The sequence below is a fragment of the Centropristis striata genome, chromosome 15, assembly GCF_030273125.1.
Source record: "Centropristis striata isolate RG_2023a ecotype Rhode Island chromosome 15, C.striata_1.0, whole genome shotgun sequence".
Classification (NCBI taxonomy): domain Eukaryota; kingdom Metazoa; phylum Chordata; class Actinopteri; order Perciformes; family Serranidae; genus Centropristis; species Centropristis striata.
The window spans coordinates 29,966,442-29,981,250 of NC_081531.1; the positions used below are offsets into that span (position 1 = coordinate 29,966,442).

The window sequence follows — 14,809 nt, forward strand, 5'->3', positions numbered from 1 at the left end:
TATTCAACATGTCCGATTCACAGTATTTTATGCTATAGTCTGACTCCAAATATGATGAAAGCAGCGACCAGGTAGACTCCACACATACTGTAAGCCAAGTAATAATTTGCCGTGGGACTGGATGCTCCAGTGGGTGTGTTGTTCCACGGTGTCTCATCAATTACATTCCCTGAGAGAAAACACCCGGCTGTTTTCTGTTTCTTCAGATGCCGGGGTTAATGGTGCTTTTCTCAAATGCCTCTGCCAGCCAGTAATTGGAGCAACTTAACAATCATAAGTGCACTCTTTGTAGTGTAGGGAGCACAGGCTGGATGCAGCTTTATTATGAAAAACTTTTATTGATTGACCCCTTCTTCATTTCTCCTTTTCTTCCTTCTTTCACATCTTCTACCTAGACTCTCGTTTTTTTGTACTTCACATTGAAAAACACCAGCAGGCCTTTTCTAATGAGCAGAAATACCTTAAGATTCTCGGCTTTTCTAATAGGTATCTGGAAGCATCTGGGTGCTTACCTAGAAGATTAGAATCTTTATTAAATAGCAGGGAAAGGAAAACAACCGATAACCTTTATTTTTTCGGCATTTCAAGAACCTTCTGTTTTTTAAATGCAATTAAATAAATGGTATAAATAATTGAGGCATTTTGCTGCCTGCATATACTAAGTTTGTCGAAGGCCAGCAATGTGACGGTCAATGCCATCCCATTTCAGAATTGCTGAATGACACATTGAAATGTCAATATAATCACTGCTCAATGGCATGAAGCTGGCTCAAGGTAAATGTTGGACACCCTGTTTGCAGTATTGATGCTATTATTTTATTAAATTGTTTCAGTGTGATGAAAAATCATTGAATTTCAATAATGAGTAGAAAGAGGACAGGCTGTGGAAGCCAACTGGGTATATTTTGTTTGAACTGTCTGTTTGTATGCTGTGGGAGTGTTGGTTGATTTTCCTTATCCAGAAGATTAAGACAGGATTGTCAGTTTCCTTACGCCTTGTACCTAGAGAATATGTGTTGGCATCTATCTACGTGCTTGCATCTGTCAGTCATTTATTACATGTCTTACACTTCTGACCTTTCTTCTTTCTGATACGTGACACAGATGTTTTCTTGTCGCTTTTTTCCCCCTCTCTTGTTCATCTGACCACAGACTGGGATTGGCTTTGGCACATGGCGTCGCATGCAGATCAGACAGTAAAGTCAGACTGGCTCCACTGTGGCAGCAACAGACAAGTGCAGCACTTCATACTGCAGCGTCAGCCTCTCACAGCAGTCATTTTACCATGATTTAAGAGGTTATTACATTGCCTGCAGGAAAGAAAAGTAGCATCACTGTGTTGTGTGCTGTATTTCATCAGGGGGAGCTCTCTGTGATGAGTGATAGCATGTCAGTTAGAACTCTGATTGACAGGTTATGAAAGCATCAACACACATGATTTGATTCTGATAAAATCAGATAAAGCATGGGGCTAGAAAATCAAATTGGTCAGATCCTTCTTTATATAGAGAACATGTGAGCAAACTGTGTTGATACACATAACGTGTGTTTGCTTGCAGAAGGATTTTGTCTGTCCTTTTTCACCATACGACATCAATATAAAAAGAGAAAGACAGAAAAGAAACAAACAAATAAAAGCATAAATGGATTAATCATATATCATGCACAGTATACAATATATAGTATACACTGTAAAAAAAAAGATAAATATAATAGCTACTCAATAAAATTGAGGCAACAGATTGCACGCAATATTATTAATTAAATCTAACTTCGTTACAGGTTGAGTTAATAACAATTTAACAGGAAGTGCCTGTCAATTAAAAACGGACTAAATCTATTGTGTTGGATTCATTTAAAATTCTCGTGATTTAGAATGACATACACATAAAGATTATATTTCATGTGATCGAAATAAGCAGATTCTATCTCAAACATTTTTATATTAAATTTACTTAAACAACTGCCTCAAAATCAAGGACGCATTTATATTTAATACATTTTATCAAATATATTAAGTAAAATGAAATGACTACATTATAATTTATTACAGTGTAGATTTAGTATAACAGATCTACTCTTTAGTTCAGTTTTTATTTTTAAAAAATATTGCACACATTTTATGATAATTTAAGACAATTGTGCAAAAAAAAAGAGTTTCTGTCTGCAGACATAATTATTTTAAAAAGTGAGAGAACAAGATCTAGAATATCTGAATAATCATTGGGGAAAATAAACAATGAACATTATGTTATTTTATTTTTATTTAATCTAGTCTTGTGTTTTTTTATTTCATGATTTTAAATGAATTTAACTGTCTCCCCAGTTTTTTTCAGCCACCACTATTTTTCTTTATTTCTAGGCTTCCTCAGTTTTGGTGTAAGATTGCAGCAGACTCAGTCACATGTTTTTAATCAAAGGCTGTATGATGCAACACAAAGACTGTGCTGTTTGGAGCTGCTCTCCAGGACCCACAGATTCACAGCTTATCATGTCTAAAAGTGAGCGTCAGGCCAGTCTGCTGCCTTTAGCCCACTTGGCAGCCTGGTGGCTATTGCTCATCTGTCCCCAAGCCAGTGTGAGCACATCACCGATCTGGACCGGGATTAAAAGACCTAATACTAACAGCTGTGCTGAGATTAGCCATGTCAGTATTTACAGTTATTTTGTCAACCACTGCACTACACACTCTGCTCAAATAATGAACTGCTGTATTTGAATTTGTGTTTTCGTGTCACTCTGAAAAGCATTTTGTCATTAGGGAGAGGTGGATGGAGAGAATTAGTGTGTTGGAAATAGACAGGGTTGAAGAATGATGGTTGGGAATAATACTTAGATATGTGGATAAACAGAGTTGGAAGAAGCCACCTCCTTTGTTTCAGAAAATATACTTTAAAGGGGTGTGGAGTGAAAAGCAATAGAGAGGAAGACTGACAGAGGATGATCAGATAGATGATTAACTTGAAACGTGAATGTCTGCAGCATAAAGATGTTGATGGATCGAGCCGTTTTATCATCTGCGTGTGTGTGTGTGACAGATAGATGAGATCTTGTGTGTGGCTGTGTTTGCACACGTACCTTCCTCTGTGTGTGTCAGTGTGTAGCCTCACCAGGAAGCGCATGAATATGCATGTGTGTGTTCACACGGGGAACGACGTGCTCTCTCAGTGGAGACTGATCACCCCATGATGGGCGATCACTGGAAGATTGGACGGATTTTCCATACCTATCTGTCTATGGAAATGTCGTATATAAAAAATGAATGCCATTTTGTGAAGTGGCACCTCAGCCTTTTTCTTCTGATAGATGCATTTTAATCTGCTTAAACACTTTGTGTGATGGAAGAGGTAGGAAGGGATCGTGGGAAGGTGTTGGAGCAGCGGGTCAGCGGCAGCCACCAACAGCTGCTCGCTGTGTACATACAGGATCTGTGCTGGGTGACCCTAGGTTTACCAGGGGGTCTGCGTAGATGTGATTAACAGAGATTTGGGGTGAATAATCTTCTAAGCTGCTCAGTAGAGCATCGCTGTTGGGGGCTGGTGTGGAGATGGGAGGAGCTTAGGGCAATAGACACATACCTGGAACCCAATTCTTTTATTTCTAGAGAAAAATACTGGACTAGAATCCAGCCGGTCTGTACCCCTCAGATACAGGTACAGTATGGTGACCTGTAAGTAAAACTTGTCTTTGCTGCCATTACATTGTGTGTCCACTAGAGGGCCCTGATTAAATTGTCCGACTCAGTAAAGTAATCAATCAAAGATCTTTTTCAACAAAAAACAATATCTGCCAGTTTATCAATATTAGCAGAAATATGCCAAGATATGGCAATGCGACATCAAGGACTAACTATGCTATTAAAAACTAACAAATGTTAGTGTGTGCAGCCTGTCATTGTTTACATTTTTGACACATATTCCAGCACCATGGACAAAGAGTAGTGCTCTACTTATCATTATGCATGTGTTCAAAACACAGCAAAAATTGCAAATTTGGCAGAATATATATTCATTTATTGTACTTTCAAAGTACAAGTGTCTGATCAAGCAGGCTGATTTTCAGTCCTCAGTAACATGACAATTAATAAATAAATTAAAAATGAAAATAATAATAATCCTAGACATCATTTGTGATGTACTCTTTTGTGTACAAATTTATTTTAATAATTACCTATTTTTATTTTATTTATTTGGAAGCCTGATTCTAACATATGGCAACTGTCTTACCTTACTATAAGCAGTTGATTATCAGATTTTTTTAAACTCAAGTATCAAATATTGACACTGGTGTCCTGGTGCAGGTGCTGGGGGATTATGCATTATGTGCCTATGAATGCTGCCACCTCCAGGTCACATGAACCTTGTGTACTACACTCACATTTGATCATTTCAGTAAATTTTCCCATTTAGAGATCAAAGGTCAAATCAGTGCAAACATAGCGAACCATATATTATCAGTCTGTGACATTACCATATTAATTAGTTTTCTTTTGTGCCGAATGCCAGCAGTAGTGGGGGTGTAGTGCCCTGCTTCATAGCTCCAAGCATTTATTCAAATGCATTCACACATATATATACAATCCAAACATGCACATATTGTGGCCCATCTGTATGTACCCATGCAAAGAAGGATATAACCAGAATGTTGTGGTAAACACAGCTTAGTACCACCATCTCTGGTGGCCATCAGGAGATGTGTTTGATCATGCAGGATGGCGCAGACGCACAGATTATCGCAGACGATTTTGGCTTTCTCGAACATCACTTTCTTCCATTAGATCCCACATAAGTCAAGGCAATGGGGAAATATGATATAGCCTGTAGAGAATTACAGCAAAGGTGTAGAAAAACAGATGAAGTCTTTTTAACCTTTAAAGGTCTGAGCGAAAATGCTTTTTTTATCCAGTTCATTCCGTTGTGATGGAATGATGATTGTGAAACACAGCAGCGTGCATAATTTCAGTTAGAGAAGACGAGTGCATGTAAGAAAGCTCCCTCTCTCTGGGTGACCGCTGCTTTAGTGAAACAAGGCGGATAAAAGGCTAGATTCTGATCCCTGACTCATTTTCCAGCTCATGTTGTACATCTCCGCAATATTGCTGTAAGGGTCTATGATATCCATGGTCTTTGAGGAGAAATAATACGATCGCCTGTTTTTCTTCTATTCTTCTCTGGCCTTATTTTTCATATTAATACAATAGGAACCAGAGCAATGTCCAGGTTTACTAACATGGGGGAATTTGCCTTCCAGCCCAATGAGATCTCAAGGTTCCTTTAAGTACTGAAGAACATAGGAAAGGCAGAACATTACAATTAATAAGGAGTTCAGCATTCTTAAATGCAAAATCATGCTCATGGTTTGCATAATGCTGTGCACAAAATATGCATCTGGATTTACAGTTGTAAATAGATGAGATAGTAGGGAGGAACAGGCGGATTTACAAAAGGTTAGTCTGAGAGATAGAGGAATGTGTTCTTGTGAAGAAATGCATGGGGACAGGAGTAATTAATTATAGATGTGGAAATGTGGTCTGAGGGAATGCTGTTACTGTAACTAGAGGCATTGCAAGTGAGAAATAAGGGAATGGGGATGTGGTGGAAAGGGGGAAGGGAGAACTCTCCTCCTATAGCATCCACAATTTCAATTTACATTACATGACAGGAGAATGGAGGTTAATTAAACATGACAATGGTAGGGCGTTTATTGTTAACCCTTTATGGTGGTTGACTGACTCCTAACTCAAAGGCCAAAGAATGCATAACGAATATGGTTTTGTGTAAATTCACATTCAGATATCTCATGGAAAGAGAGGGAATGAGTAAAGATATGCAAGGCCCTACGGTTGTGTGTGGTACAAATTAGGGTAAAAGTAAAAAAAAAAAAAAGTAAAACCTATTTCCATTTTTATAACCACAGCTACGGAGGATAATTCTGAAGGAAAACAGCTTTTACCATTAAATTCCGCCTCTGTTAGCTATAGTCATCCCCAGTTTACAGAAACTAAATTGCATCTAAAACTCTGCTAAATTTTGTGTTGCCAGAGGCGTGCCCGCTTTTCACTGTGCATCTATTTCCAACCTTCATATTGACGCTAATTGGACTCGACACTAATGATGCCAAAAAAGCAAAGTGAAGCGATGCTAGGCCTTCTAACTGCCTGCTTATAATTTTGGAGACGGCAGACTTTGGTTACCATGGATCTCCTGATCTCACGCTGCCTTGGAGATTAAACTTTATGTTGGGTTTTAAAAATGGAAATGAACTCGGGTCATATTTGCTCCATATGCGGCGGCAGTCGTTGATTAATGTTTAAATAAAATAAACAGACATTTTTACACATACACACACTTAATAATGGCCAATAATACATATTAGATTTTTATATTGCAGCACCTAATTTAGAAACTATAATGAGGCTTAAATAGGGATTCAATTTACCATTCTAAACCAATATTGATGTACTTTTTCTGCCCTTTTTTTCTCCATGAGCAAATCATCTGGACATCATACCCTAACTAAATGCCAACAACTGAAATAGAATCAAAATTGAAATATTGTCCACAATGTCGGGTACCATATTCTCTCTGTGAAACTGTTTCTTGATTTACTCGTGCTGGGAAAGCAGGATTATAATAGGTAATGTAAGTCTGTGCTGGGCTTGTAGCCTCGGGGGACACTGTGTAAACGCTCCCCATCTCCCTGCTGATCGCAATCCTGACTGATTGCTGATGACTTTTTTAGGGCACAGACATGTTAAGTTGTTTATTTATTCAAAAAATCCCCAATGTAAATAGCTCTCTCTCCACTCTCGGTGTCCCTCTGTCCCCCCCGTCTGTCTTGCTTTCTGTGTCTGTCTCTTGAACAGTGATGATATGTTGTGGTCATCAGCAAAGTTTGTGATATAAGAACAGGGCAGCTGTTTTTTTTGTTTATGCATGCGGGTGTGTGAGTGTGTTTGTATGTGTCAGCGTGCGTTTTCTGCATGTGACAGATATGGGACATCCTTGACCGCTGTTGAGAAAGTGACACACCCCTACAGGCTATGGTGTTCAAAAAGAATCTTCAGCAAACTCCAAACCACAATTTAGCAGACCACTGTCATAAGAAATCACTTAGCTGTTGTGATGCATTTTCAGATTCTAGATCACTAAATATATAAAGCTTTACAACAGTATTATGGTTAGTTTACCATCACAATGGCTCAGGCGCACTGCATATAAACCAGCAATATGAATATATAAAGGAATACCACCTGATTGCTGTTTAGACCTGCTATGTGGCGAGCTTTGTCCACATGCAGCACATCACTTCTTCACTGCATCGGTGATTCCCAAATGGAAATGCAGCCATCTGTTATACGCAACAACTCGCAAGGTGTTAGTGTCTTCATCTTTCCTCATATACTATTCTGTTTCTTTTTGCCTCTGCAGTGTTGCTTCTCAGTACAACCACAACAGTTTTCTTTTGGGTGGGGCTTTATATTCCCCTGCTGGAACACCAGGCAGCTTGCACACACACACACACACACACACACAGAGAGAGGCATGCACAAGCAAACAAGCAGATCACTACAAAATAAACAAAATGCTGCATGAGTTAATTGGGCTGTAAGTCTGTCACCCGTCACCATCTGTCTGTCTGTCACACCTTGTTTATTTACCATTTTGTATTATGAAGTGAATGAATGTCTTTTTCAATTCATTAATGTCATGAACTGACTCAATTAGTGCTCATTTAATAGGTCAGAAATGATTACAAACTGCAACTCCTGAATCACACTTCAGTTTGCATCTTCCTTCTGTTTCTTTCACAGATGCATGAACATACATGGATGGATCTCATTTGTATTTTGGGTTGCATTACATTTGAGATTAATGTCATGACACATCTACATTGAGTAGAGGAAACTGAAATTGTATTGACTTTGCATTACAGGCTTTTTTTTAACTTCCAGCATCAACACATTAAAAGATTATTGCTGCTTGCAATAATTAAAACAGGACCATGAGTCTCTTTAAGGCTGCACTTATGGTACATTTCCCCAAACTGCTGTGCAGTGCAGGGTATGAGGGTTCTTGTAGGTTTGGAAGAGGGTTGTGTTGCGTTCACTTGTCTGTATTTGCAAATTTGCACAAAGTGCCTGACACAAGAAACTTGGACCAAGCTATAAAATTGGGAGATGTTATTCTAAAATTAATCAAGATTCAGCAGTGGCTTTGCTTGTTTCTCGCCTTAAATGTTTTCAGAAATATAAAGTTTACGAGTAGGCTGCCATTTAAATTTTCCTGATTGAAACAGCAAGCAGAGAAACAGTGAGCACCCAACAAGCAGCATGTCCAATTATGGACCAAAACTCATTATGCTGTATTTTTAGGCTGAATGGCGATATACGATATATATTGGTATTTTTATAAAAAATTTGCAGTTTTAACTCAACGTCACAAGAAATCATAATCAACCTGTTTTATTTAAAGACTTTATCAAATTCAAAACCTTCCACCTTTTGAAGAAATTTGAACGTTGTGTTGCTCTTTATCTGCAATACGAATACCTCCAAATTGCAGAACCATTGTTTTTTTTTCATAGGAACTAGATCGTTAGCTAGCATCTAGCATCCTAGCATTCTAACAAATGCTTGTTAGTACTTAACATAAAATGCAGCTGATGATCATTTGTGCAGGTATATGTTGATAAACCGGACTAATTATAACCTAATGGTGTTGTTAAAGACAAATCTGTGGATCACTGTATCCTGAGGAGGATATGAATGTGTGTACCATAATGGTGACAACACATTCAGTGGTTGTCAGACATTTCACAAAAGATAAAATATAAAAAATGAAACAATAAGGAAAAACCTCATGGTAGCAATAGAGAGTAGGATTGGCCCTCTAGGGGGAATAGTTGAATAGTTGTGGAGTTTAGAGTCAGAACTAAAGTAGTGGTCCCACCGACAGACTGGCATTGACACCCCTAGAGTCATGCCACTAGCTTGGCTTAAAACAAAGATATTGTGGGAGACAGAGACTAAAGGGAGAGATAGAGGTCTTGTCATGACTGTCAATGTCTGAACCAAATTCCATGGTATTTCGTTACACTCTGGGCGGGAGTGGGGACCGACAGGCCAAATGACAGACAAACCTGCATTACCGTCCCTCAAATACAAACACAACAACTTTACTTTTCATAACACTCAGCGTCTCTGACTTGCATCATTGAGGAGAGACGCTTCTGTGAAACTATGCAAGCCTAATGGATTCATGAGACATTAAGTGTACCAGACAAGATAATAAATGCATTGTCTGATAAATGTACTGCAATGTTTTGAAACATCACCCACTGTACTAAACAGGCCGCTCTGAACCCTAGCATATGTCACCAAATGGAGTTGATATTTTACATTTGAATGATTTTGCAAGCTTGTGAGCTGAGAAACATGCATCACGATCTCAAGTGGGATGCTCATGGATGTGATAGTGAAATGATGAAATGACATTCAGTTATAGAGTGCTGCTGTAGCTGAAGAGGGTCTCAAGAAATCAGAAGATGGAATATCTAAAAAATTAGCAACAACCACCAACCCCCTTCTTCTATTAATCATATAATGAGTCCCTGTATAGTTATTTGTATTCAGATACTTCCACCTTGTCACATTATTTTACCACCCATTGTGCCATGAAATGAAGCCCATTTACAAATCATTCTCCTTCTGATTTGATAAATGAAACTGGTGAACGAGTGAGCCCCCTGAATGGCTTGTTTGAATAATTGAGCAGTACTCAATCAGACAACATTAGGCAGTGGTGGCGGCACCACCATCTCAAATAATTACCACCCGAAAACAGACTGCACATGGGTGCTGCCTCCACAGGGGCTCCGTATTCCAGGCCGATAGATTAGAACGACAAAAACCGCCCCACCTCCACCCCACACCTCGCATGCCTTGATGAACACCACCTACAGAAACCTGCAGAGGCCTCTCGGTGAGAACAGGAAAGGAAAGGGGACACCCACAGCCGTGTTGGGGGTGCGGCGAAGCTGTCAGTGCAGTGGTGTAATGCATACTGTCGGGACTGAATAAATCACGAGCACAGAACCGGTAGTATTTATGTATTTGGACAAAGACCCCTCCCCCATACCCTTTTAAATTCGCAGTAGCCTATTACCAAGAGATTGTATATAATTAGTAAGTCACTTCCAATTTATTAAGACATGATTTATTATGTACACCATCAATCATAAAACAAATGAAAATGCTATTTTTTTGTAATTTGGGGGTGAAAACATTCTTAAAACCCATGACATTAAAACAATAGATAAAACATGAGAATTTGGACACTTTAAAGTGAGGTAGATAGAATTGCCAATGGCTGACATTTTTTAAGCTACTTGTACTTTACTTGAGTATTTCCATTTTATGTAATGTTACACTTATACTCCACTGCATTATAAGGCAAATATTGTGCTTTTTAGTCCGATACATTTAGCCAACAGTTTTAGTTACTTTTCAGGTTGAGATTTAACATAAAAAAAACATGAGAAATTTAGTGATTAGACATGATTTTTATAAATTAAAGCACATAGGATTATATTAAGTAGATAAAATCAGCCCTACATTGAGAAAATTAAAATGCTGCTTACATAAATGCATCAATAATAATAATACAACAATACATTTGGAATATAAAACAATCTGAGTGAGTTATTTTACTTTTGATGCTTTAAGTACATTTTGATGCTGATACTTTTGTACTTTTACTTCAGTAATTTTTTAATTCAGGACTTTTACTGGTAGTGGAGTAATTTCACAGTGTGGTATTAGTACTTACTACTAATGTAAGGGATCTGAATACTTCTTCCATCACTGATGTAAACACTAGCACCTGTAACAGACAACGTGTTGTTATTTGTCTCTTTGTTAGCATAGGGCTTTTAGATGCTGTAAATAAACTGTTGTTCCACTAAACTGCCAGCTCCATTTATGACACAATACCAATTCTTTGCCTTACTTTTGTGTAATTGGGTTTTCACTTGTCTTGAATTATCCCACTTTTCCTTTTTGTGTCTGGGTTTCACAGTCCCTTGAGACGAGCTTTTCCGTTACAGAAGGATCTTTAATGTGACAACACAGGAACAGCAAGGTAGCTGTGTGACTGGATGAGTGTTTTCTGTATGGGATGGGTCACTAAGTGTACCGTACCATGTGACAGCCAGCCAGGCATATGTCTGCGCCAAAGTAGTGTCTGCAACTGAGACTCATTTACTCCTGCACAGAACGGATGTGATTGACAGCTGGGCCGAAGGGCCTTTGGCTCCTTCCTGATTTTCTCTCTCACTAGAGGTGTCCTCTGGGACTTGGAATTCATGCTTCAGTATATCAGCAGAACAGCTTATGGCTGTAATGAGGATGAAAAGCAAACTGAACACGGAGCCAGTGTTATCATTCGAAGCTGCTCTGAGTTGTACAAGTTTTTGTTATGCACTACTAGCTGGTAGGAATGGGTTTGTTTTAAAGAAATATGATACCAGTACTAATTCCATCCCTCCATCCATACATCTATTATTTCCACTTATCCTTGGCTGGTTTACAGAGGCAGCAAGGTTAAGCAAGGTATTCCAGACGGCCCTCTTCCCAGCAGCAATGTTTTCCCTCCTCTTCCCGTACGAATACCAGTAGCCTTAAAGTGTTACCAATGAGTGGGTATTAATTAATAATAAATTAAAATATAATAATAATATTAATATACTTAATATAATACTTTGATACACTACCGTGCAAATGGAAGAATTCAGTTGTGTAAGATGCAACAATCAATCCATCCAAATGATTTATAAATGCAAACATTACACAACTGCAAACAATTATACCATGCTCAACTTCATCACAGCATAAACCGTATAGGTTGTATCTGCTGTGGTAGTCGGCCAATCCCATGTCCCATTATATCAATGTTTATAACAATGTTTGCGGTGATTGACTGTGAGTAAAACCATGCAAATAGTCTTTTTTAAAATAGATCCAGGTACAAAAAGGGAGTTTTACTTGGTATTCTTGGTACTGGGTTAGTTTGGTCTGATAAATATGATAATCAAAAAGAGAACATTTCTTAATTTTACTTTTTCCAGCAAGTGTGAATTGTAATTAGGTTCACATTTTCTTTACTAGCCATTCGTTGTATCTGAAATTAGAAATGACACTAAGCAGCCAATATTTATTCACAAGCTGCTAACTATTTTCTTTTAATTTTTACAGTTTATTTTAACCGTTGTCCCACAAGGCGCTTTATTATTCAAAGCTGGCCTACAGTAAAGCATTTCACAAAAACAACATGTCATAAGGTATTAATGCAAAGCGGGCACAACTCATCGCAGGATCCAAATTGTGATCTCTATTTTTAACCATACTTCCAGTGATGACAATACAGTCATTCTTGAAACTACTTAAAGCAGCAGCTTTTGAAATGATATTTGGCATAACAGTAGTGACAGAATTAGGAAGATTTGAAGCTTTAACCTTTTAACCTAGCAGCAGATAGCTCTTACCTCTGTTCAAAATGCATGAATATGGCTTTTACAGACATTGCTTGACAATTCTTGATGTTCTCGCTCCTTTGAACACACAAACTCAAGTACAGACATCCCTGCCATAGATAAATTAAATGCTTGTCCAACAGTTGAATAATGCATAAAAAAGTGCTCATAAATGGAATTCTAATGAACCAAAGGTGTGTACGTCCGAGATGAAAAAAAGCCATTTTTTACCCACTGTATTTCAAGTAGCTGCCAGAATTCCAGGCTCATTTTTTCAGTATAAGAGAGTTGTTGCCCCACTTCTAGCTACAATATTGATTCCTCTACAGTGTAGTGTGGTGCATATTTTCCAATAGTAGCGGTATAACACTCTAACAAGAACATCTCTGACATTTTCTGCTCTTGATCATATATTTTGAAACATTTTTACCCCTGGTGCTAAATGAGACCTTGTGCCTGTTCCCTCGTCATTTCATAAAGCTTTATAAAAGAATGAATCAGTCAGTATCCCTGGCCACTGACGCTTTCTGTTCCAGTTTGTACATGAAGTTACGCAGCCTCTTTTCAAGTAACCAAGGTCTGACCCTGTGCCTGGAACAAAGTGCAGGGCCCTCTTCAAAGTGCTGTATTTGTGCAAGGTCTCATTACAAAAAACATGTCTTGAGCCTGGAAAACTGGAATATCTTGTCTGTCGAAATAATAATTTTGAACATTGCATCCATTAGAGCCCACAGTGCAGTTTCGAATGTATTGATTCATGTATTGCATTCATAAAATTATGTTACAAAATGTTCCTTTCCAGGTTCCCAGAGGATGAATGTTAAAGATTTCTTGAACCAGCACAACCATCAGGCCAAATGCTGTTACTACTAATACTGCTTGTACATACAAAACTACTTTAATATAACCTTAACGGGCTGAGCTCATTTATACTCCCCAGAGGAGAGTATAAAGTGTACTTTTGCACAAGTCAATGTCTGCATTGCTGCTGTGAAAAAAGCACTATTTTTTATGTAATAAGTTATTTCTTATCTAACACCTTCCATGTGGGATCTAAGGAAATGTGTATCTCTCAACCACCATAGGCCTGTAGAAATGTTTGAATTTTTAATGCACAATCTTATTGTTCTACTCCTCCTTTTTTGTGCATTGCTTCTAAAGTTTTACTTTACTTCCAGATTTCTTGTCTTCTGCTAGATGTCTCATGTATATTGTACTGTTAATTCTACCTGGCATTATACTCTCTTACATTTAGCTACTGAGATCAAAGAAGAGTCCATGCTTGCACCCTCAGGGAGACAGCTGTATTATTAAAGACAGAAAAGATTGCTGAGGGTCCTGTGAGGCAGTAAGTTGATAGAATTATCTTTGGACATTAGAAAAAAGGTGGTGGAGGTCAGTAAGTCCAAGACAGCTCGGTCTCAGAGCGACTTTCTGGTTCACATATTGGAATCAAGTTGGAATTAATCAACTGAATGAGACCCTGTTACAGTTGGAGTAACAACCCCTGCTCCCTGCTTTTTGTCTTATAGTGTTACGCGACGACTTCAGGCAGAACCCACAGGATGTGGTGGTGGCAGTCGGGGAGACTGCGGTTCTCGAGTGTCAGCCTCCACGGGGGCATCCTGAACCCACCACCCTCTGGAGGAAAGATAAAGCCCGACTTGACCTCAAAGATGACAGAATCACGGTGGGTTACTCCCCTGGAAGCACTCCTCTGCCTTTTACACGACCCTTATTCTCTGAATCACATGCTCACTGATTCACCTGTTCACATTTACCTGCAGCTGTGACAATGAAAAGGGCTTTTGTATTCACCTGGTGCTTTTTTTTCTCAGGTTCGAGGAGGAAAGCTAACCATCTCAAACACCAAGAAGAGCGATGTGGGGATATACGTGTGTGTGGCAATGAACATGGTCGGGGAGAAAGAGAGTGAAAAAGCTCAACTCTCTGTGTTTGGTAAGAAATCTGACATTCATTCAAAAGGGAATAAAGCATAACTTTGTGCAGGTATTTGCTGCACACTGGCACATACAGTATTTACCACTCTGTCAAAAGTATATTAAGCATCTGTGTTATGTGTGCTGCCCACATCCAGAAAGGCCAGTGTTTGTGCAGCGGCCTGTGAACCAGGTGGTCTTAGTTGATGAGACTGTGGAGTTCAGGTGTCAGGTTCATGGTGACCCGCCTCCTACGCTGCGCTGGAAAAAGGAGGATGCGGAGATTCCCCGCGGGAGGTGAGGAATATGTGTAAATGTGTGTCTGTGGATAATTCAGA

At 38.8% G+C, this 14,809-nt stretch overlaps 1 protein-coding gene across 1 annotated transcript in view; it reads left to right on the forward strand.

The window, feature by feature from the left end:
• The window catches only part of LOC131986685 (roundabout homolog 2-like), an 86,900-nt gene that overhangs the window by 35,091 nt on the left and 37,000 nt on the right, over positions 1-14,809 (forward strand). Inside the window, exons 3-5 of the mRNA XM_059351754.1 lie at positions 14,064-14,221; positions 14,370-14,490; positions 14,630-14,768. Coding sequence (XP_059207737.1) covers positions 14,064-14,221; positions 14,370-14,490; positions 14,630-14,768 — 418 coding nt within the window. The remainder of the gene's footprint in view (positions 1-14,063; positions 14,222-14,369; positions 14,491-14,629; positions 14,769-14,809) is intronic.